The 22,333-nt window shown below is 46.2% G+C and overlaps 1 protein-coding gene and 1 long non-coding RNA gene across 3 annotated transcripts in view; one reads left to right on the forward strand and one right to left on the reverse strand.

Moving 5' to 3' along the window:
- Positions 1-22,333, forward strand: part of GOLGA1 (golgin A1) — a 49,333-nt gene that overhangs the window by 19,060 nt on the left and 7,940 nt on the right. For both annotated transcript variants that reach the window (XM_058694145.1, XM_058694146.1), the window contains 9 exons: positions 5,723-5,848; positions 8,266-8,361; positions 11,444-11,539; positions 13,374-13,523; positions 14,032-14,127; positions 20,332-20,421; positions 21,268-21,370; positions 21,487-21,644; positions 22,083-22,226. In XM_058694145.1, the coding sequence (XP_058550128.1) occupies positions 5,723-5,848; positions 8,266-8,361; positions 11,444-11,539; positions 13,374-13,523; positions 14,032-14,127; positions 20,332-20,421; positions 21,268-21,370; positions 21,487-21,644; positions 22,083-22,226 (1,059 nt within the window). The remainder of the gene's footprint in view (positions 1-5,722; positions 5,849-8,265; positions 8,362-11,443; positions 11,540-13,373; positions 13,524-14,031; positions 14,128-20,331; positions 20,422-21,267; positions 21,371-21,486; positions 21,645-22,082; positions 22,227-22,333) is intronic.
- Positions 8,672-22,174, reverse strand: LOC131491344 (uncharacterized). Its single transcript, XR_009251405.1, has 3 exons — positions 22,067-22,174; positions 10,786-11,235; positions 8,672-9,027 (listed from the first exon to the last, which is right to left on the reverse strand). It is a non-coding gene; the product is annotated as an uncharacterized LOC131491344 (long non-coding RNA).

Genomic DNA, 22,333 nt, shown 5'->3' on the forward strand with positions numbered 1-22,333 from the left:
ACCTTTTGGGATGAGCACTGGGTGTTGTATGGAAACCAATTTGACAATAAACTTCATATATTGAAAAATTAAAATTAAAATTAAAAAAAAAAAAAAAAGAAACAGTGTGATGAACAGGGGCGCCTGACTGGCTCAGTCAGTGGAATGTGTGGCTCTTGATCTCAGGTTGTGGGTTCAAGCCACACGGTGGGTGTAGAGATTACTTAAAAATAAAATCTTTAAAAAAAGAAACACCGTGGTGAGCAAGACAGATACCGCACTTGCCTTTGTGGAACTTCTAGTCTAGAGGGGAAGTCAGATGTTAATCGGTAATATATACATAAATATATACTTACAAACCCTGATGCATGCAGTGAAGCAAAACTACAGGATATTGTGGCATCTTTTAATGGCATCAGATTAGCCTTGGGGGTCAACAAGTATTTCCTTTGAGGAAGTAACACTTCAGCTGCGGAGGGGGAGAGACAGTGGGAGAGAATTTTAAGCAAGGAGCAGTATGAACCAGAAACCCAAAAACCTTGAGGCAGGAAAAGGATTAGCACATTCAGGGAACTGGAAGAAAGAACACAGAGGAGAATGGATTGATTTAGGAGGAAATGTTGAGTGGGCGTCCATTTAGGAAGCTCTTATACCTGTTCAGGCATAACATGGTGGCTTTGACAAGAGTGGTGGTGAAGAGAATGGACTAGACATTTTGTGAAACAGTGAGGACACTGACCTACTTGCTACTGCAATGGATGTAGAAGAGGAGCAAGAGAAAAGTTTTGGTGATGGTTTCGGGTTTCTGGAGTGATCAACTGAGTGGCTGATAGTGTCAGTCATTGAGCTAAGAGCACCAGAGGAAGGACAGTTTTATCATGAAGATCATGAGCTTGGAGTCCATTGTTTTGTTTATCGTTATTGAACAGATGTAACATTTACAAAGATAAGTAAGGTAGAGAGTATAACAAGTCAGTGAACCCCTGTGTAGCTAACCCCCGGGTTAAAAAGAGTAATATGTTTATCTTTGAGGTTCCCCATGTGCTATTCACTGTTCCATCCCATTCCTTTTTCTTTTTTTTTAATATAATTTTTTTTAAGATAACTTATTTGAGAGAGAGAGACAGAGTGAGGAAGGGAGGGCAGAAAGAGGGAGAGACAGAACCCCAAGCAGGCTCTGCGCTGTCAGTGCTGAGACTGATGTGGGGCTCACAAACTGTGAGATCATGACCTGAGCCAAGATCAAGAGTAGGACGCTTAACCAACTGAACCATCCAGGCACCCCTCCTTTTTCTAAGTAAACACTATCTAGAAACTTCCATTTGTTTTATAGAACAATGGAAGAAACTTCCATTTTGTTTTATAATTTTACCATTATTTTATCCCTAAACAGTATATATCTTCTTTTGTTTCTCATGCATGTTAAAATTATATAAATCATCGTGTAGGTATTCTTCTAAACCTTGTTTTTTGTGCTCAACATTGTATTCCTAAAAAACTTTCATATGGGTACATGCTGCTATAACTTGTTCTTTTCTCAGCTACATATTATGAAGTTACCAAAATGTATCCATCTTATTGACAGTCAACACTGGAGTATTTCTGGTCTTTTGCTCTTACATACAAGGCTGCTATGAGTTTTCATCCACCTGTGCAGGTTATTCTAGGGCATATTTAAGATATGGAAAGTTTGGGGGTTTTTGGCTGGCTCAGTCAGTGGAACATGCCACACATTGGGTGTAGAGATTACGGGACCTCTTAAGGGACATCTGGATAGCTCAGTTGGTTAAGCATTCGACTTCAGCTCAGGTCATGGTCTCACAGTTCGTGAGTTCAAGCTCCTCATCAGACTCTGTGCTGACAGCGCGGAGCCTGCTTGGGATTCTCTCCCTCTCTCTCTGCTCCTCCCCTCCTTGTTCTCTCTCTCTCTTTCTCCCTCTCCCCCTCCCTCTCTCTCCCTCTCTCTCCCTCTCTCTCCCTCTCTCTCTCTGTCTCTCAAAATGAACTTAAAAATATTTTTTAAAAAATTACTTTTTGTATTTGTTGCTGGCCTATAGAAATATTATTTTTGTATATTGTTTTGTACAACTTATTAGCTCTTATTAAGCTTAATAACTAACGTACAGATGTTTTTTAGTTTCTTAAATAGCAGTCACCTGTGAATAATGATGGTTTTTGTTTGTTTCAAATTCTTATACTTTTATTTCTTTGTCTTACTCTGTTATTTGTTTTCTTATTGTTGAATTGTAAGAGTTTCTTTTACATTTTGGATAGCACTTCTTTATCAGATGTGTCTTTTGCAAATATTTTCTCTAGTCTGTGGCTTGATTTCTTATTCTCTTGACATTGTCTTTAGCAGAGTAGACATTTCTAATGTTGATGAAGTCTGTTTATCAATTATTTCTTTCATGCATCACACCCTTGGTGGTATATTTAACAAATAATTGCTATCCCCATGGTCATCTAGGTTTTCTCCTTGTGTTATCTTCCATGAGTTTTATAGTTTTAAGTTTGACATTTATATCTGTGATACAATTTGAGTTAATTTTTATGAAGGTTGTAAGGTTTCTATGTCTAGATTCATTTTTTTTCATATGGATGTCCCATTTGTTCCAGCACCATTTGCTGAAGAGGCTGTCTTTGCTTTATTGTATTGCCTTTGCTTCTTTGTCAAAGATCAGTCAAGTTATTTATGGGCATCTATTTCTGGGCTCTCTATTCTGTTTCATTGATCTATTCTTTTTTTTTTTTTTTTTTTTTTAAAAATGTTTTTATTTGTTTTTGAGATAGAGAGAGACAGAGCACAAGCAGGAGAGGGGCAGAGAGAGAGAGAGACACAGAATCTGAAGCAGGCTCCAGGCTCCGAGCTGTCAGCACAGAGCCTGACGTGGGGCTCGAACTCACGGGCTGTGAGATCATGACCTGAGCTGAAGTCGACACTTAACCAACTGAGCCACCCAGGCGCCCCAATTTGTTCTTTCACCAATATCATCCTGTCTTGATTATTGTAGTTTCATAGTAAGTCTTGAAGTCGGGTAGCATCAGTCTTCCAACTTTGTTCTTCTCCTTCAGTATTGTGTTGGCTCTATTGTGGGTCTTTTGCATCTCCATATAAATTTTAAAATCATTTTGTTGATACCCATAAAATAACTTGCTGGGATTTTGGTTGGTATCGCATTGAACCTATAGGTCAAGTTGGGAAGAACTGATATCTTAACAATATTGAGTCTTCCTATCCATTAAAATGGACTCTCATTCCATTTATTTAGTTCTGTTTTGTTTTTTTATTTCATCAAAGTTTTGTAGTTTTTCTCATATAGGTCTTGTACATATTTTATTAGACTTATACCTGAGTATTTCATTTTAGGGTGCTAATGTAAATGGTATTGTGTTTTTAATTTCAGATTCCACTTTTTTATTGTTGATACATAGAAAAGCAGTTGACTTTTGTATAACAACCTTGTATCCTGCAACCATTCTATAATCACTTGTTATTTCTGGGAGGGGTTTTTTTTTGCCAGTTTATTTGGATTTTCTACATTAATGATTATGTCGTCTACTAACAAAGACAGTTTTGTTTTCCTTACCAATCTATGTACTTATATTTCCTCTTCTTGCCTTATTACATTAGCAAGGACTTTTTATTTTTTTAACATTAGCAAGGACTTCTAATACAAAGTTGGAAAGGACTAATGAGAGGGGACATCCTTGCCTTATACCTGATCTTAGTGGAAAAGCTTTGAGTTTCTCATCATTAAGTATAATGTTAGCTGTAACATATAAGGTGTTGGGGGCCTAAAATAAAGCAGCCAGACTGGAGGGGAGGATCCATGTAGGATATGGCACACAAGAAGACTAAACAGAAATTGTAACTGATTCTTTTTCTGTCCCTAATTGTGCCTAACGCCAAAACTTGTTTGGTCTTTGGTTTTCACTATAAAGAGTCACCTATATATCTCAAGTTCATATTGATATGTAGTAGAATGAGTACAGGCTTTGGCTGCAGAAGACCTGAGTTTGAATCTTTAATTTCACAATAAGGTGTGCGCTTTTGGGCTATTTTCTAAGCTTCAGTTTCCTTATAAATGGACACAGTGAAGGGTGGTCATAAGGACCAGGGATGATGGGAAATGCTTACTCATGTTCTGCAGACTATAGCTGCCACTGCTGCACTCTGCTATACTTTCTGATTATTGCATTATTAGTAAGAGACCCCTCATGATTGGTCGTCATGGCCAAACTGTTTTTTCTTTCTCTCTCTCCCTCTGGCCAGACATCTGAGTCACGGACGTGGGAGTTGTCTTTACCTCTTTTCCCGGCTTTATGGTCATGCCGAACATGTCCGGCACCTCTTTGCATGTGCTGTTCTTTACCCAGAATGCTTGTTCCTCTTTCGTCCCCCTTCTACCTGATCTGGATACGCCTGATGTGATTTCCCCCGTTAATGCCTCCTTTCTCTGATATCTCATAGCACCTTATATGTCCCTCTGTTGCAGTATGATTGTATTGTTTTATAATTGATTGCATGTGTATGTGTCTTCACCACCAGCCACCATCTGTGGGTCAGGAACTGTGTCTGGTTGTATCCTCAGAAGGCAACATACGGTATAGACTTGATAAAAGTTTATTGAACTATGGAACCTTGAATCCGTGCTTCAAACTTCTCCTCTACTACCTATGCCATCACCCCTGTGAGAATGTAGAATGGCAAGTGTTTCTTCCTAAAACCCTAAGCCCAAGTTGCTACATTTTATTCTGAGGAGAGATTGACTGGGTTCCAAGCTGAACATGAAAGTCTGTAGCTTGAAATGGAGCAACAGAAGCATTAAGTAGGGGATTTTGAGGAAGCAGAGTATCCGTGAGGATGTACAAGTCTTCATAGTAAGATGTTGATGCTGTACGCACTTTTTTTGAAGAGAGGAGAATGGGCAACCTCAGTGAATACAAGGACCACTAGGGATCTAAGAACTTGTGTGTTCAAAGTTTCCTGGATCCTCTGTTGAACCAAGTCCCAACCCGTTGCCACCACCACTAACTACCATCACTGCTAAAGGGATAGACTGAAAAGGGGATAGCTGTTGGTTTGGGGCTAGGGTGTGAGATGCACAATGGATCTGCCCTGGTCCCTGTGCGGGGAGGCCAGGGTGAATGTCATCCTGTGTTTTAGAAGTTCTCTCTTAGGCCTTCATTAAGGCAGCTATGTTGGCATCATTACTCCTTCATCCAGCCCCATGTGTCCAGAAACATTGTTCTCTTTGGTCGTTTGTAGAGCTTATGGGGTCCTTCTTGAGTGGGATTAGCTCTGCCAGGTTTGGCGTGTGAGCTAAAGTTGTTGTGGGCCCTATTGGACTCTAGATTAATAGGATTAAACGTGTGCTTGATGAGAGTGAAAGGTTGTACATCATGACAGTATAATCTGATTGTCTTAAAAAGGAGGCGCATCTTCTCAGCAACCTGGGTGCATTCCACTAAGGGAATAGCCTTGTTCCTTCCCGCATTGTCAATTGCTTACATTGTATGAACGATTGATTACCTCTTGCGGTGCTCAGTCTGAACCAGTGCCTGGGTGGTGCTGGCTCCTGATCTTGCATCTTCTGTGTCCCTTTTCAAGGAAGATATCTTGGCTGTTTGTTCTTCTGAGAGGCAGTTGAGAACAGAGTTTCGGGGAAACGTAATGATCCAAGAGGAGACAGGAAGTGGGAGAGGGGTCATAGAGTAACGTAATCTCTGCTTTCACTTGCAGGCCACTGCTGATACTCAAGAAAAAGAAAAACTCATCACACACTTGCAGGAGAAAGTCTCATCCTTGGAGAAGAGACTAGAGCAGAACCTGTCAGGAGAAGAACACGTGCACGAGCTCCTGAAAGAGGTAGCTGGCTCTGTTAGGGCAGCCACTGCTGGGAAGGGAATGGTAACACCGGAGATTTCATGCAGTCACAGAGCTGCAGAGCCAGCGTCCTCAAGCAGCTGGGTGGGAGAGCGCTCCCTCCAACTTTTGATTGTCCTGCTTCCAGCAAAAACAGCCCTGTCACCCATGTGTACCATGTTTTCCTCAGAAAAGGGAGTGCTTCATTCAGAGATGCTTGTGAATGAACAGCATCCCTCCCAATCGCCAATAAACTCCACGGGTGATATATGCCACTTGGGCTATCTTATCTTACCGCCCTGTTCTCTTCCACCCTTTTGTACTTTCCGGTGGCCAAGGAAAATTTTTACCATCTGCCTGTGGTGTGAACAAGAATGGCCTTCAGCAGTGAGGGGACTCTCCTTCGCTGAGGGAGGCTGTTGAGCGGACTGGCCTTTTGCCCAGTGGTGTAGGTGAACTCACTTTCTCATCAGGCCTGAGCCCACTGTCTGCCCATATCCTACCCCTCCTTCCCTTTGTATCCCAGTGACTGGCCTCACCATGACAAAGGTGGCACGGCCAAGACCTTGGGCCCAGATTAGACCCTCCCTGTCTGTCTGCACTTAGTTTCAACTAAATATCTCCATCTCCACTGCCACCGTCGTCCTTCAGGGCTTCCAATTGCTCTAGCTGAGTTCATATCGGAAGTCTCCAGCCTGCCCTACCCAAAATAAGTCTGTCCTTCACTCCTGACAGTTTTCCACGCTCCCTGCCTAACTGATATTCCTGACTGCCTCATTCCCTTAACCATTTTCCCCAGCTCCCCTACTCAAGCAGCCGGGTGGGAGAGCGCTCCCTCCAACTTTTGATTGTCCTGCTTCCAGCAAAAACAGCCCTGTCACCCATGTGTACCATGTTTTCCTCAGAAAAGGGAGTGCTTCATTCAGAGATGCTTGTGAATGAACAGCATCCCTCCCAATCGCCAATAAACTCCACGGGTGATATATGCCACTTGGGCTATCTTATCTACAAGTGTGTATACCCTGGGTTCTGGAGTGTATTGATTTCTAGAATCAGACTGTGTAGGTTTGTGTCTTGCTTGTTCTACTTACCAGTTTGTGACTTAGAGCAAGTAACTTAATCTCTTTGTGTTTGTTTTCTCCTCTTTGAAATAGGGTTGATAATTGTACCAAAGAAATAGAATTGTTGTTAGGGTTCAAGGAGTTACAGTATGTGAAGTGCTCAGAATGAAGCTCTAGAACATAAGTCTCAGTGTATTTCAGCTGGTAATATTATAATCATTATTGTTGTGCCATCATCATCATTATAAAGCTTAGTGTGCATAGGAGTTACTTGGGGAGTTTTTTTAAAGTGTATATTCCCACCCACAGATAGCCTGTTTTCAGTAGGCCAGGTGTAAACCTCCAAGTTTAACAGCCAGGTACCCCTCCGCCAATCAAGTTAGTCTAATGCCAGTGTTTGGACAGCCCCACTTTAAAATATATTGCCTACAGGGGTGCCTGGGTGGCTCAAGGTTGGTTAAGCATCTGACTTCAGGTCACGATCTCATGATTTGTGAGTTCGAGCCCCACATTGGGCTCTCTGCTGTCAGCACAGAGCCTGCTTCGGATCCTGTGTCCCCCTCTCTGCCCCTCCGCAGCTCGTTCTCTCTCAAAATACATAAATACACTTAAAAAAAAAATACATTGCCTGCAAAATTAAATTCAGTCTCCTTTCTGCAGCATAAAAAGCTTCTCGTGATCTGGTCCTTTGCCTGACTTTCTCGTTTTGTTTCTTGACCTGAATCCACCATTGCTTTAGCTTTTTGGAAGTTGTAGTTCCCTGAGTGTCCCAGGCTATTTCACTGACCTTCCCTCTGCCTGGGTGCTCCCTCCCACCCCTGGCCACCTGTGAATTAGGAAGCCACCCACTTTCCTGAGGCGGCGAGTATCCTGCACAGGGCACCTCTGTGGGTACTTACTGCACTCTGTAATCTTTTTGTTAGTCTTTTGCCCCAGCCTCAAGGACTAAGGACTGTGTCAAATTTATTGCATACTTTTTTGTATTAAATTTTAATGCTTATTTTTGAGAGAGAGAGAGAGAGAACGAGCTGGGGAGGGGCAGAGAGAGAGAGAGAGGGAGACACAAAATCCGAAGCAGGCTCCAGGCTCTGAGCTGTCAGCACAGAGCTCGACACAGGGCTTGAACTCGGGAACAGTGAGATCATGACCTAGGCCAAAGTCGGATGCTTAACTGAGCCACCCAGGCGCCCCTCTGTGTATACTTTATGTAATGTGAAATTTATCTCAATCAGCCCTTATTTTTGTTAATGCATTTGTGTCCTTTGTGTCTTACACAAATCACAGTATATTGTAGGTATCAGTGAGTATTTATTCAGTGGGAAAATGACTATTTTCTTATACTCTTCCTTCAACTTACAGAAAACAGTTGCTGAGCAGAATTTGGAAGATACCAGACAGCAGCTCTTGGCAGCCAGAAGCAGCCAGGCCAAGGCCATGGACATCCTGGAGACTCGGGTACTAACCTCACTCTTAGTGATTCCCATGTCTGGGTGGTAACCTGGTTGGATGACGTGGTTGTGGGAGAATCCCCTGGGGTCAGAGGTTTTCTTTTCTTTTCTTTTGTAATGTTTATTTTTGATAGAGAGACAGAGCGTGAGCAAGGAGGGGCAGAGAGAGAGGGAGACACAGAATCTGAAGCAGGCTTCAGGCTCTGAGCTGTGAGCACAGAGCCCAACACAGGGTTCAAACCCATGAACCACAAGGTCATGACCCGAGTGGAAGTCAGACGCTCAACTGACTGAGCCACCCAAGCACCCCAAAGGTTTTCTTTTAAAGGGACTGTTTTGGATCTTACTTACACATGGTTGAGTTAGTCATTTTCTTCATTCTTGCCACATTGCCACCGTTGTTCCACACAAAATTGTTCTCGTTTATTCATTCCCTTTTATCCCCAGTCCCTTCCTTCCCACAGGAAACCATTCTAATTTTTGTTGTTGGGTTACCTTAAAATTGGTGGCCTTGTTTTGTGTGCATGTGTGTTAATTTCTGTGAGTGATGCAGTTCCACATTCACTGTTCCTTTCACCCGCTCCATCTTCTGGCTGCGTCCACTGGATTGCGCTTACTACACCACACTGCAGTCATCTGCCAGGTGCTGGACGTCCAGATTGCCACCTTCTTCCTGTCACCACAGAATACATGGCAGCAAACAGCTCTGTCCTTGTCGCCTTGAGGGTAGAGAATGACCTAATGTGACTAAGTAGGACGAGAATGTTCCTACAAGGGCTGCACTTGGCTCTACTCCCCCAGCATGCTGGAAGGGGTCCTATACCTGCTTTGCTGCCTTTTCCAGCCATTTCTTTATGTGTTTATTTTGCCAGTTTAATGGCGTGCGAAATGGTGGAACGGGTAAGGGATCTCTGTGGAGCCTCTTTCTTAAGGGCACTAATCCCGTCCTGAGGGCGGAACCCTCAGGACTTGAGCACCTCACCTCCCAAAGGCATCATCACCTCCTGTCACCATCACATCAGACATTAGATTTTCAGCATGAATTTGGGGGACACAAACGTTCAGACTATCACGAATGCTTAGCCCATTTAAAAAAAAATTTTTTTAATGTTTATTATTTTTGAGAGACACAGAGATAGAATACAAGCTGGGGGAGGGCAGAGAGAGAGGGAGACACAGAATCTGAAGCAGGCTCCAGGCTCTGAGCTGCCAACACAGAGCCCGATGCGGGGCTCAAACTCACGAGCCATGAGATCATGACCTGAGCTGAAGTGGGATGCTCAACCGACTGAGCCACCCAGGCACCTGCTTAGCTCATTTTAAAAATCTTATTTCCTGATAAAAATATTCAGAGGTGTATTTTTCTCAGCACAGCTTTGTTTGCTTTATTGGAATTCATTTCTATTTCTGAATTTCTATTTTTTATTGCAATAAAATACGTGACATAAAATTTACCATTTCAATATAGTTTGTAGTGTACAATTAGTGGCATTAAGCACATTCAGACTATTGTGTATCCACCACCACCATCCGTGTCCAGAACTTTTTCATCGTCTCAAACTGAAATTCTGTCTGCATTGAATACTAACTTCCCATTCTCTCCCACCCCCAGTCCCTGGCAGCCACCATTCTACTTTCTATCCCTATAAATTTGACTACTGTAGAAACCTCATAGTAGTGGAATCTTACGATATTTGTCCTTTTGTGTCTGGCTAATTTCATTTAACATATGGCCTCAAGGTTCATTCATGTTGTAGCATGTGTCTGAATTTCATTCCTTTTTGAGGCCAAATAAGCCAGGGTTTTGTTTTTTTTTTTTTTTTTCTTTTCCAGTTTTTTTATTTTAAGTAAACTCCATGCCATGGAGGCTCAAACTCATGACCCCAAGATCAAGAGTCACATGCCCTCCTGCCTGAGCCAGCCAGGTGCCCTGAGGCCGAATAAGCCTTTTTAAAAAAGGCTTTCATTCTTTTTTATGTCTGTACCACATTTTGTTTATCTATTCATTTGTTGACGGACATTTGGGTTTTTTCCACCTTTTGGCTATTGTGAATAATGAACATTAGTGTGGTGCTGTGAACAAGGTTTTTGTGTGAGCTTTTACTTTGATTTCTGTTGGGTTTCTGTCTAGAATTGGAATTCCCAGGTCATATGATAACTCTGTGCTGAACCTCTTGTGGATCTGAATCTTTCTGGAGCTCTGCCTCTAAATTGGGACCTGAGTAGATCCTTTCTGAATTCAGGAGTTTAAAAAGCTAGGTTTTAGTTCTGGCTCTACCGTTAATAAAATTTGTGATATTGGACAAGTAACGCTATTCTCATCTGTGCAAATAATGCTGTTCTCAGGGAGTTGTTGCAGTTAAATCTTACATGTGAATATGTATAAGGAGCCGTGAGACCTAAAAATATCCTCCACCCATTGGGTACCTACCTCTCCGTGACAAAGCTGCAACCTTCCTTGTGTTTGTTTTCACAATAAGCTTCCTCAAGGTCCAATGTTATTCAGCGATCAAGAAGACTTTATAAGGGAAATTGGCAAAGACAGCTCAAATCAGATAAAAATGGCCCGTTGGAAGATCTGGCTCTGCGGACAGGGTGTCGTCCCATCTGCGGGGCCGGCCTAACGTCCTAGTGCGGTGCTGGGTACACAGTCAGACTCGGTTGACGTCTGTAGAATGAGTGAAAGTTTGTACGGTGAGCAGTCATCCCACTTCCTGGAATCTGTCGTAAGGAAGTGGCTCAAACCAGGTCAAAAACTGTCGAGTGAAGACGTTAACTGTCTCAGACAGGAAAGCGGGAAACAACGTGAGCGCCAGCACAGGAGGCAGTGGGTCAGTAGACTGTGAAACATCCCTTAAGGAAATAATCCAGGTTCTCAAGGCTACACTGAAACACAAAAGGAAACTTGAGTGAAGAGGAAAAATACAAAGTTTGCCTAGAATTATTTTCTTTTAAAAAGTCACGAAAATAGACTGGAGGAAAAGAATGGTAGAATAGTGGTAATGATATTTAAATGGATTTGATTTTTAAAGCCATTTGTTCCCACCCTGTGACTTCTTCTGAATGAAGACGCTCCCTTTCCCCCTCAGGTGCAAGAGCTCGAGCACAGCTTGCAGGCTTCTGAGGAGAAGCTGAAGCACAGTGGTGACGTTGTGGCGGCTCAGGAAGCTCAGATTCGGGAGCTTGTAAGTGGCGGTTGTGGCTGCTGGGCTCTAGGCCCTTGATGCTTGCTTGCCCTTTACGCCTTTGCAGTCACCCCAGACTCACCCCGGTGAGGTGCTAGGACATGACCTCAGATACACTTGTTGAACTGGGTGCGAGCAGGAGGGCAGCTGTGGTAGAGGGAGTCCGGACGCGCTACGTACTGAAGGATCTGAGTTACCCAAGGAGGGAGGGATTGCCATCTGATGGCCGGCCATGGGGCCCGGCCTAGTTCTGGGACTATTAGAGGCGGTAACTCTGCCGGCAGTCAGACCTCAGCTTGCGGCCAGGACTGAGGAGAACTTGGCAAGGGGTTTGGCCAACCATTGCAGCCCCAGGTGGGGTGTTGAGTTAGGAGCTAGAGAAACGAAAGCATTATTTATTGTATGTTGGCCGTGCCAGTCACTGTGCTAAGTATTCTGCACGTGTTGTATTTAGTCCTTGCTATAGACCTAAGAAGTACATCCTATTCTCATTCCCTAGAGGAAGCTGGTTCAGAAAGACTGGGTCACTAACCCAGTGGTCATGGTCTCCCTGCTGGTAAATGGCAGAACCCGCATCTTTCTTCGGTCAGAGCCCTTGTTCATCGTCACTGTACTGTACAGACCGTCCATGATTTATAATGGCTCAACTTAAGGATTTTCAGCTTTATGAGATGAGAAATCAGTACGCACTGAGTAGAAACCATACTTCAAATTGTGAAGTTTGAGCTTCTCCTGGGCTAAATGTGTGCAATATAATATTCTTCCTCGATACCAGACTGTGGTGGGGAGCCGCAGCCCCTGGGCAGACTTTCTGTTTGTCACTTTCAGTGCAGTATTCAGTAAATTACAGGAGATATCCAGCACTTTAATATAAAACAGACTTAGCCCAATTGTAGGCTAATGTAAGTGTACTGAGCATGCATTTATTTTTTTATTTTTTTATTTTATTTTATTTTTTTATTTTATTTTGAAGTAATCCCTACATCCAGCATGGGGCTTGTACTCACAACCCTGAGATCAAGAGTCACGTGCTCCACCAACTGAGCCAGCCAGGTGGCCCTCTTTTTTTTTTTTTTAAGTAGCCTAGACTACTTTATTAATTTTTAAATTTTATTTATTTATCTTCGAAAATGCACATGAGCAGGGGAGGGGCAGAGAAAGAAGGAGACAGAGAATCCAAAGCAGGCTCCGTGCTATCAGTGCAAAGCCCAATGTGGGGCTCAGACTCACAAATCGTGAGATCATGACCAAGCTGAAATCAGTCATTCAACCAACTGAGCCACTCAGGTGCCCGTGGCCTAGCCTACTCTAAATGCTCAGAACTGGGGTACCTGGCTGGCTCAGGCCGCAGAGCATGCAACTCGTGATCTTGGGGTTGTGAGTTCAAGCTCTACGTTGGGTGTGGAGATTACTTAAAAATAAAATCTTTAAAAAGTAAAGTAGGCTAGGCTGAGCTATGATGCTTGTTTTGACTTAATACCTTCAACCTACAGTGAGATTGTCGGGTTGTAACCCCATCGTAAATTGAGGAAGATACATATTGCCTCCCCAAGAAAAGCCTCAGCCATAGAGGGCAGTACCAAGTAGGGTGAAGGAGGGCTGTATCTTAGGACTGACTGGTGCCCTAAGCTGTCCTCCCAGCACCAAGACCAGTCCCAGACTCTAGCTCCTGAATAGGCCAGGGGTGCCCGGCAGGGCTGCAGGTAGAGACCTCAGCAGCGCCCAGGCCAGAGAACAGGAAGGAGAGTTGTTTCCACTGGACACCCATCTTTGGGTCACCAAGGGACAGAACGGATGAGGTCCTCACTGTCACCATGAATACTGTCCTCTGCAGGCTGCCGCAAACAAGGAGAGCAGCCAGGCACAGCAGCAGGTCCTCGCCCTGGAACGGCAGTGCATGGAGCGCGTCCACACACTGGAGGCCCAGCTCGCTGCCCTGGAGAGCGCCCGGGTGGCCGACCAGACCGCCGCAGAGCGGGAGGTGGTACGTGAGGAAAGGAGTGAGCTTTGTGAGCACCGGGTTCACACGTTGCTGGGCCGCTGGGTTGTGGACAGGAAGAAGACCAGCCTCCCTTTCAACAGAGAACCACTTTTTGGAGCAGTTTTTATCTTTCCATTGAGACACCTGCTCATGAGAATGGATGTAAAAAGGCTGCTTTTTATAAAACCCCAAACAGATGGGTTTTCTTTTCTTCTGGGCTGCGCAAGGACTTGTGCTTCCTGACCAATCCTGTCAGCCTCCTCCCCTCTTTCTGCAGTGTTCTTGTTCCTCCCTCATGGCTTCTCCCTCTCTCTGATTCCTCACCGTCAGAGTTAAGTGCCATATTTCTTCTCGTGAGGAGGGTAGCTGAGAATTTTCCATCTCCTCTCCCACCCCTGCAGGGACACAGGAGGTGGGGTGCATTTGTAAAGGTTCCATGTCTGTAGGACTGTGCCCAGGGGAAATAGGGAAACGCCCTTTTCGTTTTATGTATACTTTTCTTAATTTGCAGAGAGAACTGGAGCAAGAAAACGCAGCCCTTAAAGAAAGTAAGAATGAATGTGAACGTTCTTTGCAACACCACCAACTTGAACTAAAGAAGCTCAAGGTATTTATCTAACGGCGTCCATGTGTCACAGCAGTGGCCCATCTTTTATACGTGTATTGGGAGCAGCCCAGTAAAAGTCCTGTACTCAGAGTGGAGAAGGCGTGAACTGGCGTTTGCTCAACAGTCCCTTAGACATTTGTTAGAAATGTCACCTCATTAAGTCCTGTCGTGATCCAGGGTGGGAGGAGGAATTATGCTCACTGTGCAATTAACGTCATTCAGGCTCCACGTATAAGTAATTCGTCTGAGTTCCATAGTTAGTTCCAGGTGGTGCTGGTCTGACTTCATGCATCCAGCCCTTCCTCTGTGTCATCGTCAGCAGCTTCCTGAAAGTCATGCTGTCAAACCACTGGTGTTGTTGATCTTTCCAGCGAGATTAGCAAAACAAGGGCTTAACTTGTCTTAAGGACCCCATCTGTTTATGTCGGAGACCACATGTAGAGATGAGAAACAGTCTGCTGGATTGTTACCCTTTCCCTTCTGAGAACTTGATTCTTTAATCAGATTCTTTAATCAGATTCTTTAATCAGACGTTGCCCCCTTCACTGCCTGGACGTAACTGGATGCAGAGAGTTTCTGCCACTTTCTTACAGGCCTCCAGCCTCCTCTGGCCCCGTTCGTAAGAGCCCTTAGATGATGGATCATTGCAGTACTTGCCCGGCTTGGTCACGACACAAAGATCTTGTGGATCTTTTGGCAGAGACCTTCTCTGAGAACACCCAAAGCTGTGGGTCTGCATTAAGTAAGCTTTCAGTAATAGTCTCTGCTAAGTTAGGTGCTAATGATGTAGTGCTGTATCGTGGGAAACGTGTACTTTGGTGGCAGATATTTTTTCATGCATTCCTTCAGCAAAGAGTGGAGTACCTGTGGGCTCTAGTGTAGGTGCTGGCATGTGGCACTGAGCAAAACAGGCAAAATTTCCCTCCGGTGGCGCTTGTAACTAGATAATGAACAACTGATAAATAGTCGTAAGTGCAGTGCAGAAAGTAAAGCAAGTGTGAAGGACAAAGAGGAGAGAGGAGAGGGCCCTAAGGTGGAGGTTAGGGAGGGCTTCCGTGATATTTGAGCAAAAGCTCTGAGTCATGAGAAGGGGCCAGCAATGTGAATGTTTGGGAAGGAAATATTCCAGAAGAAATAGCAAATAGAGGGGACAAAACAGAAGAGACTCCTAAATATGGAGAACAAACTGAGGGTTACGGGAGGGGTTGTGGGAGGGGGGATGGGCTGAATGGTAAGGGGCACTAAGGAATCTACTTCTGAAATCATTGTTGCACTATATGCTAAGTAATTGGATGTAAACTTTTAAAAATTAAAAATTAAAAAAAAAACAGAAAGAAATAGCAAATAGAAAAGCTCTGAGGCAGGGACACCTGGGTGGCTCAGTCGGTTGGGTGTCCGATTTTGGCTCAGGTCATGATCTCACGGTTCATGGGTTTGAGCCCTGCATCGGGCTCTGTGCTGACAGCTCAGAGCCTGGAGCCTGCTTCAGATTCTGTGTCTCCCTCTCTCTCTGCCCCTCCCCTACTTGCACTCTGTCTCACTCTCTGTCTTTCTGTCTCTCTCAAAAATAAACATTAAAACAAATTAAAAAACAAAAGAAAAACTTTGAGGCAGAAAAAACACTTAGTTCAGAAAACAGCACCAAGGCCAGTGTGGCTGCTGCTCAATGGGCTCAGGGAAAAGAGGAGAGGAGCCAGGCAAGCAGACTTGGGGAGTTTTAAGCAAAGAAGTGATGGGAGAAGTTTTAAAATCATCATTCTGGTTCTTTGTGGAGCATGTTCTGGAAAGGAGGCAAGTACAGAAGCAGGAAGTCCTGTTCAGAGGCTCAGATATTACATTGCTTACCATGTTTAAAGGCATAAAAGACAAAATCACAAATTTCAGCAGAGATTTGGAAACTGTACTAAATGGAAGCAGTTTTAAAAGGGAAACAAATTAGAGTGTGGGAGCTGGAAAGTGTAGAGCTGAGACCCCAATGCAGTAGGCACCCAAAAGGCACAAGGAAACTTTTGAGGGTAATGAGTATTTTCACGGTTGTGACTGTGGTGATGGTTTCACCATAAGCCATCACATTCCACACTTAAAATATGCGCAGCATAGTGTCAGTTATACTTCAGGAAAGTTGTTTTAAAAAATAATATGTTTAACAACAGATGAGCACTCATAAGAGAATTAGTGAGACAGAAGAAAAGGCAGAATGAAATACAGAAAAAACATGAAAGAAGACAGGATGCTGCAAGGTGTTTGATCACCTGTCAGTGGGGGCCCAGAAGGGAATGCAGATGTGAGGTCGAAGCAATTATTGAAGCAACAGTAGCTGAGAATTTTCCAAATAGCTGAAAGCTGTCAGTTCACAGGTACAGGTGTGAGAATTCTTACAAATCCAAATGGGATAAATGTTATTTTTCCTTTTTCCTTAAGTTTATTATTTTTTTTTTCTGTTTTTTTGAGAGAGAGAGAGAGAGAGACAGAATGCAAGCTGGGGAGGGGCAGAGAAAGAAGGAGACACAGGATCTGAAGCAGGCTCCAGGCTCTGAGCTGTCAGCACAGAGCCCGACGCAGGGCTCGAACTCATGAACCTGGGCCCAAGTCGGGTGCTCAACTGACTAAGCCACCCAGGCACCCCTAAGTTTATTTTTTTTTAGTAATCTCTACACCTGATGTAGGGCTCAAATTCATGACCCCCCAAGATCAAGAGTCACATACTTTTCCAACTGAGCCAGGCAGGCTCTCCCAAGATAAGTTTTGAAGTCTGTACCCGGACACAGCATGGTAGTAGAACTATAAAAACCAATAAAACAGAAACGAGGAGTGGAAACCAATTTGACAATAAATTTCATATTAAAAAAAAAAACAAAAAAAAAACAGAAACGAGGAATTAGTCACCAACAGATTTGCCCTAAAGGAAGTGCTAGAGAGCATCATTCAGGTGGAGGAAGATTCTAGATAGGAGGACAGAAGATATAAGGCAGTAAGAAAGAATAAAGGTACACAAAAAGAACCAGAAGATCTGTCCTACGGTCCAGTCACGGTCCAGTCAGGATAAAGGAACCAGACCCATTTATTGAAGTGAGAATTCTTTTTTTTTTTTTTTTTAACGTTTTATTTATTTTTGAGACAGAGAGAGACAGAGCATGAACGGGGGAGGGGCAGAGAGAGAGGGAGACACAGAATCGGAAGCAGGCTCCAGGCTCCGAGCCGTCAGCCCAGAGCCCGACGCGGGGCTCGAACTCACGGATCGTGAGATCGTGACCTGAGCTGAAGTCGGACGCTTAACCGACTGAGCCACCCAGGCGCCCCTGAAGTGAGAATTCTTGACTCATGTAAAGTTTTTAGTCCAGCACTGAAACAGGCAAAAGATAGTGTGAAGGTAGCCACTGCAGAAACAGCTACAACTAAGGGAACAAAGCAAAGAAGGTTGAATTATTAAACTTAGGAATTAAGACAAAGGGCCCCACAGGTCTGGCACTTGGGCCTCTGAGCAGGGGACGCTGTTCAGCGGGCGCTGGTGTGCTGGGGAACAGGGCAGCCAGTGAAATCAGCCCCGGGGGCTGGGGAACCTGCAGAGCCGATACAGATGCGGCTGCGGGAAGAAATTGCCTTCTTGCCACCGCCAGGGCAGTGCAGACTGCTCGCAGAAGCGGACAGGAAGGAGCAAGGCTTTTGCTGTGTTCTCCTGCTTTCCAGTCTGCCTCGAGCTCCTCCTGTTGGCAGAGGTTCGCATGGAACCAGCTGGACGAGCAGAAATGTCATTTGCAGAGCCTCAGACTAGATGTAGCATCGTCGCAAAGCAGAGGATAAAAGGGTCAGTGGGGCCGATAGGCGGGAATAAAAACTGGCGCACACAGGCTGTTTAGAAGTGTGGTTAATTTTCAAATGTTTGCGGAATGTTCTCGATCTTGGATTTCTAGTTTAATACTATTATGATCAGATCATACACTAAATGATTTCAGCCCTTTGATGTTTACTGAGGTTTGTTTTATGGCCCAGCCTGTCATACAGAGTCTATTTTGGTAAATGTTTCAGTGCCTGCTGCTGTGAGGGGAAAGCATTCTGTAAATGCTAATTAGATCAAGTTGGGTGATAGTGTTGTCCAAATCTTTTATGTTTTCTGATGTTTCTTTTTTGTCTTCTTGTTCCATCAGTTAGTAAGAGTGATGTGTTAAATCTTCAACTGTGATCACAGATTTGTCTCTCTCTTTAATCCTGCTGGTTGTCAGTCTTTGCCTCAAGTGTTTTGAAGCACTATTTTTAGGTGCATACCTATTTAGACTGCTGTCAGGGAATATACTCCCAGGTGCAGGGAGCTGCCACATGTGGGTAGCCTGGTGGCTCCTGCAGCCAACCCAGACTGTGCCGGGCAACCTTGAATCCCACAGTCCTGGATTGCATGCAGCTCTGGCGGTAGCACAGACTTCAGAGCCACATAGACCCCGTCCTGTGTGCCAGCCTAGCCCCTAACCGGCTGACTCTTGAGGGAGTCTAGTTTCCCTTTTTTCAAAACTGAAGATAATAACCCTTGACCTCGAGAGGATTGCCCCGAGGCTCGAGCGTGACCGTGGGTAAAAAGTATCCCATGCAGTTCCTGGCATGGAGGTGCTTTGAGTCTCTGGTTCCTGTCCTGACCTGCTTTCCTGCCTCGCGCTCTGTCTGCTGGCCGTCCTCTTAGACACCAGCAGTCCAAGCTCTTCTAAACCTCCCCGGAAAAGCCTTCTGCCACCTGCCGCCTGGACTCGCAGGGCCACGTTTCCGTAGCTGCTTCTCCTGTATCAACACTGCCTCCCCCGCTGAGGGGTATTGTCTGGCGCAGCGCGGGCTCCTGCCTTTTGAATTCAGACGCTAGGTTTCCTCGTCTCTACTAGAGATGGACTCAAAGAAAGGTCAATTCTGACAACTCCACAGTAGGAGCCAGAATTCCCCTGGCCAGGAGGCCGGCGTCTCCTTCCATCAACTCACTTGTACCCACACAAATTGAAAGGTGTCATAGGGGAGTTGAGTAGCTCCCAGAACCAGAAAGACTTGTCCGACTGGAACTTGGGGGTGGGGGGGGCGCCTCAGGTCTCTTTCCTTCCTGCATCATGCTGTTTCTTGCCCTGTCAGTTACCCAGACTCTTGGCCTTGCTTTTCCCCACGATGCAGATGACGGCCTTCAAATCGGGTGGTCATCACAGCAGCAGCTCCCAGCTGGTGACATGCCAGCTTAGGAAAGAGGGCTTCTCCTTGGCTTATCAAAAAGGCTTCTGATGTAAAAAGGGATTCTGATTGGTCCATCTTAGGTGACAGAGCCACCCCTTGAACAAATAATTTTGGCCAGGGGGCTGCAGGACTTCAGTTGGCCAGGCCTGAGTCCCATGCTTCTCCTTGTAGCCGCAACATGGGCAGCCCTACCAGAACTGCAGGGTAGAAGTGGGGAATAGCAGTGATGAGGCTCTTAGCCCCCAAAACGGTGTGATCTGGGGTAGACACAAACCACAGATGTCCCTGACCAGAATGTAGGCACCTGAGAAGTCTAGGGGTTGATCGGTGAGCACGGCATTCGTCTCCGGGAAGAGGACCGATGTGTCTGTCTGTCAGGAGGTGGTTCCTGTGCTGTGGGGCAGGCCAGGGAGGCAGCCCGGCTCCATGTAGAAAATTTTCTGGGTGGTACAGTCTAACATCCAGAGGCTTGGCTCTAAGCTCAGACGCTGGCTTCAGACCTGGCAATGCCACTTACTAGCTGTGGGACCAGAGCCTTTTTCTCTTATAAAATGGATAATTTTGATGAGTCTGTGGCATTTTGCCCTGCCCTATTTAATTCAGTAATTGCTGATTATTTTTCCCATAATTGGGTTGTTCCGGTCCACTAGTCCATTCACATGGCCTGAGAATCTTCCTTCCCATTCTGTGTTGATTTCATCAGACCAGCTCTTCTCTTGGAGTTCTGGGTCCCCTAACCGTGGCCCGAGGACTGGCTGGTGTGCCCATGGGATCCCCGAGCCTCGGCGGTTTGCCCTTGTGCGGAGAGGTCGGTGGGTTGTACACCAGGACAGCTCTCAGAGGCACACAGACGGCACCGCAGCGAGAGGGCAGTCCAGGGCCCTCGGGCAGCAGGAAGAAAATCTGTAGGACGGAGGATGGCATTCCCCCAGTGGGCGGCACATAACGTGCAGTGAAACACCCGTGAGAGGCGTTTGGGGGCTCAGTGTCCCATTTTCTGGATTGTAGGAAGAGTGGAGCCAAAGAGAAATTGTGAGTGTCGCAATGGCTCAAGCCCTGGAGGAGGTGCGGAAGCAGAGGGAAGAGTTCCAGCAACAGGTAGGCCCCATTTGACCCTGAGGCACGGGCCAAAGGGTGGTATGTTCCAGCCTCGGGCAGGACCAGCCTGCCTCCCTGTGTGTCCTCCTCCAGGGGGTGGACACAGGTGTCACGAATGCCAGGAACTGTGTGACTGATGACCCTGAGGTCTCTAGGAAGGTGGGAGAAAAATGTCATAAAGAAATCCTCACCCCACGGGATGGCCTTTGTGGATGTTTGATGGCCAGTTACTGTTGTAAGCCTTACCTGGGGAAAAGCCCGCATCCAGGTGCCTCCTGGGCTCTGACTCTGTGAGGGGCATCACTGCCCACAGGCCCCGGAGGACGCAGTACAGCTGAGCCCTCAGCGAGAAGGGTGGGCAAAGCTTCCTTTCAAGACAGACTCAGTATCGGGCCCCAGACCTTGTAGGGAATGGACTCTAGGCCTTCGGTGAGTCCTTAACATAAATTCCAGTCTCAGTTGCATCTGCAAAGACTTTAGGATAATTACACCTTTCAGATCATAATGAGGTCATGTGTATCAAATGCTAGGCATGTCACAGGTACTCAGGACACGGAAGTCATGGTTATGACAGCTTGGGGAAGGCTGGGCAGAACAACCACATCTATGGTAGGCCCGCTAGTGGTAGGCTGGGGGGTGGGGGGCGGGCGGCCTGTGCAGGGCCCTGGCCCCAGAATTGTGCTATGTCCATAGGAGTAGAGGGTAGCCTGCCTAGGGTATGTTCGAGGCTATAGACTTCCGGGAGGGATTCCTGGGGGACCCCGGGTAGCGGAAAAGTGGAGATTTCTTTTGGGGGAGATGCGGTTACTGCTGCCGGCCTTCTCTTATGTTGGCTTTTCTGTCCAGGCTGCTAACCTCACAGCTGTAGTAGATGAGAAGGAGCAGAGTCTGCAGGAAAAAGCTGAAGTGATTCTCCAGAAAGAGCAGGAAATTTTCCAACTGAAGAAAGGTGAGGAGTCCGCCCCTGCTGAGCCCTCTCACCTGCTCCCACCCAGTACCCCTGCCCTGAAGTGGCCCGGTCCTGAAGCAGCAGGAGTCACTGGTGCTCCCCTCTGCCCGGCCTAGGTCACGACTCTGCCCTGTTGCAAATGCACCAGCTTCAGAGCGAGCTGGAAGCCCTGCAGAGCCTTAGGGCGGAGGAGTCCGAGGCTGCCGCGGGGTTCGACGTGCTGAGACTGGCCGTCCCGGAGCAGGGGTTGACACGCTCAGTTCCCGAGCCTCACGTAAGTCCCCATCTGAGCCGCGGGCCGGTGTGACGGCAGCAGGACGGGGCTGCCTGCCGTAGTTTGCCAGTAGGAGGCGGTGGGAAGACGGGGAGGAGAGCTGGCGCTCACTAGCTGCGGGATGTTGGGCAGGTCACCTCCCTTTCTTTAAAGTAGGGGTGCCCACCTGACTAGGAGCTCGTGGGTATTGAGGAGCCCGTCGGATGTGGCGCCACGTGTCCGTGTTCAGTAGAGCCCTTTCCTTCCAAGCACGCTCACTGCACGGAAAGCTGCCTGTCCCCCTGGAAGGCGCTGGACAGGATCTCTACAGCCCAGGTTTGGTTCCTGGCCAGCTAGCTGCCTGTTCCGGCACATCAGCCCGCACCTTTGGAACCAGTCTGGCCCCCTTTCCCCATGGACCTGTGGCTTAGCTTGACCATTACCTTGTCCATCCTATAGGCGGCCTCGAGGGCCACACAGGACCCCGCGTACCAGCTTCCGGCTGCAGAGGGAATCCCAAATGGTGAGGTGGGGGCTGTGGACCTAGGGCAGCTGCAGAAGGAAAAACAGGACTTGGAGCAGCAACTCGTGGAGAAAAACAAGGTGAGGGTGCACTTTACCTCAGCTGTTGATCTCCCCGCCCTCTCCCTGTTCTGGCCCTAAAACCGTTCAGTCCCTTCTCTGAGAGTTTGGCTGATGCCCCCGGGCCC

Source organism: Neofelis nebulosa, chromosome 12, assembly GCF_028018385.1.
Source record: "Neofelis nebulosa isolate mNeoNeb1 chromosome 12, mNeoNeb1.pri, whole genome shotgun sequence".
In the NCBI taxonomy this organism is placed as follows: domain Eukaryota; kingdom Metazoa; phylum Chordata; class Mammalia; order Carnivora; family Felidae; genus Neofelis; species Neofelis nebulosa.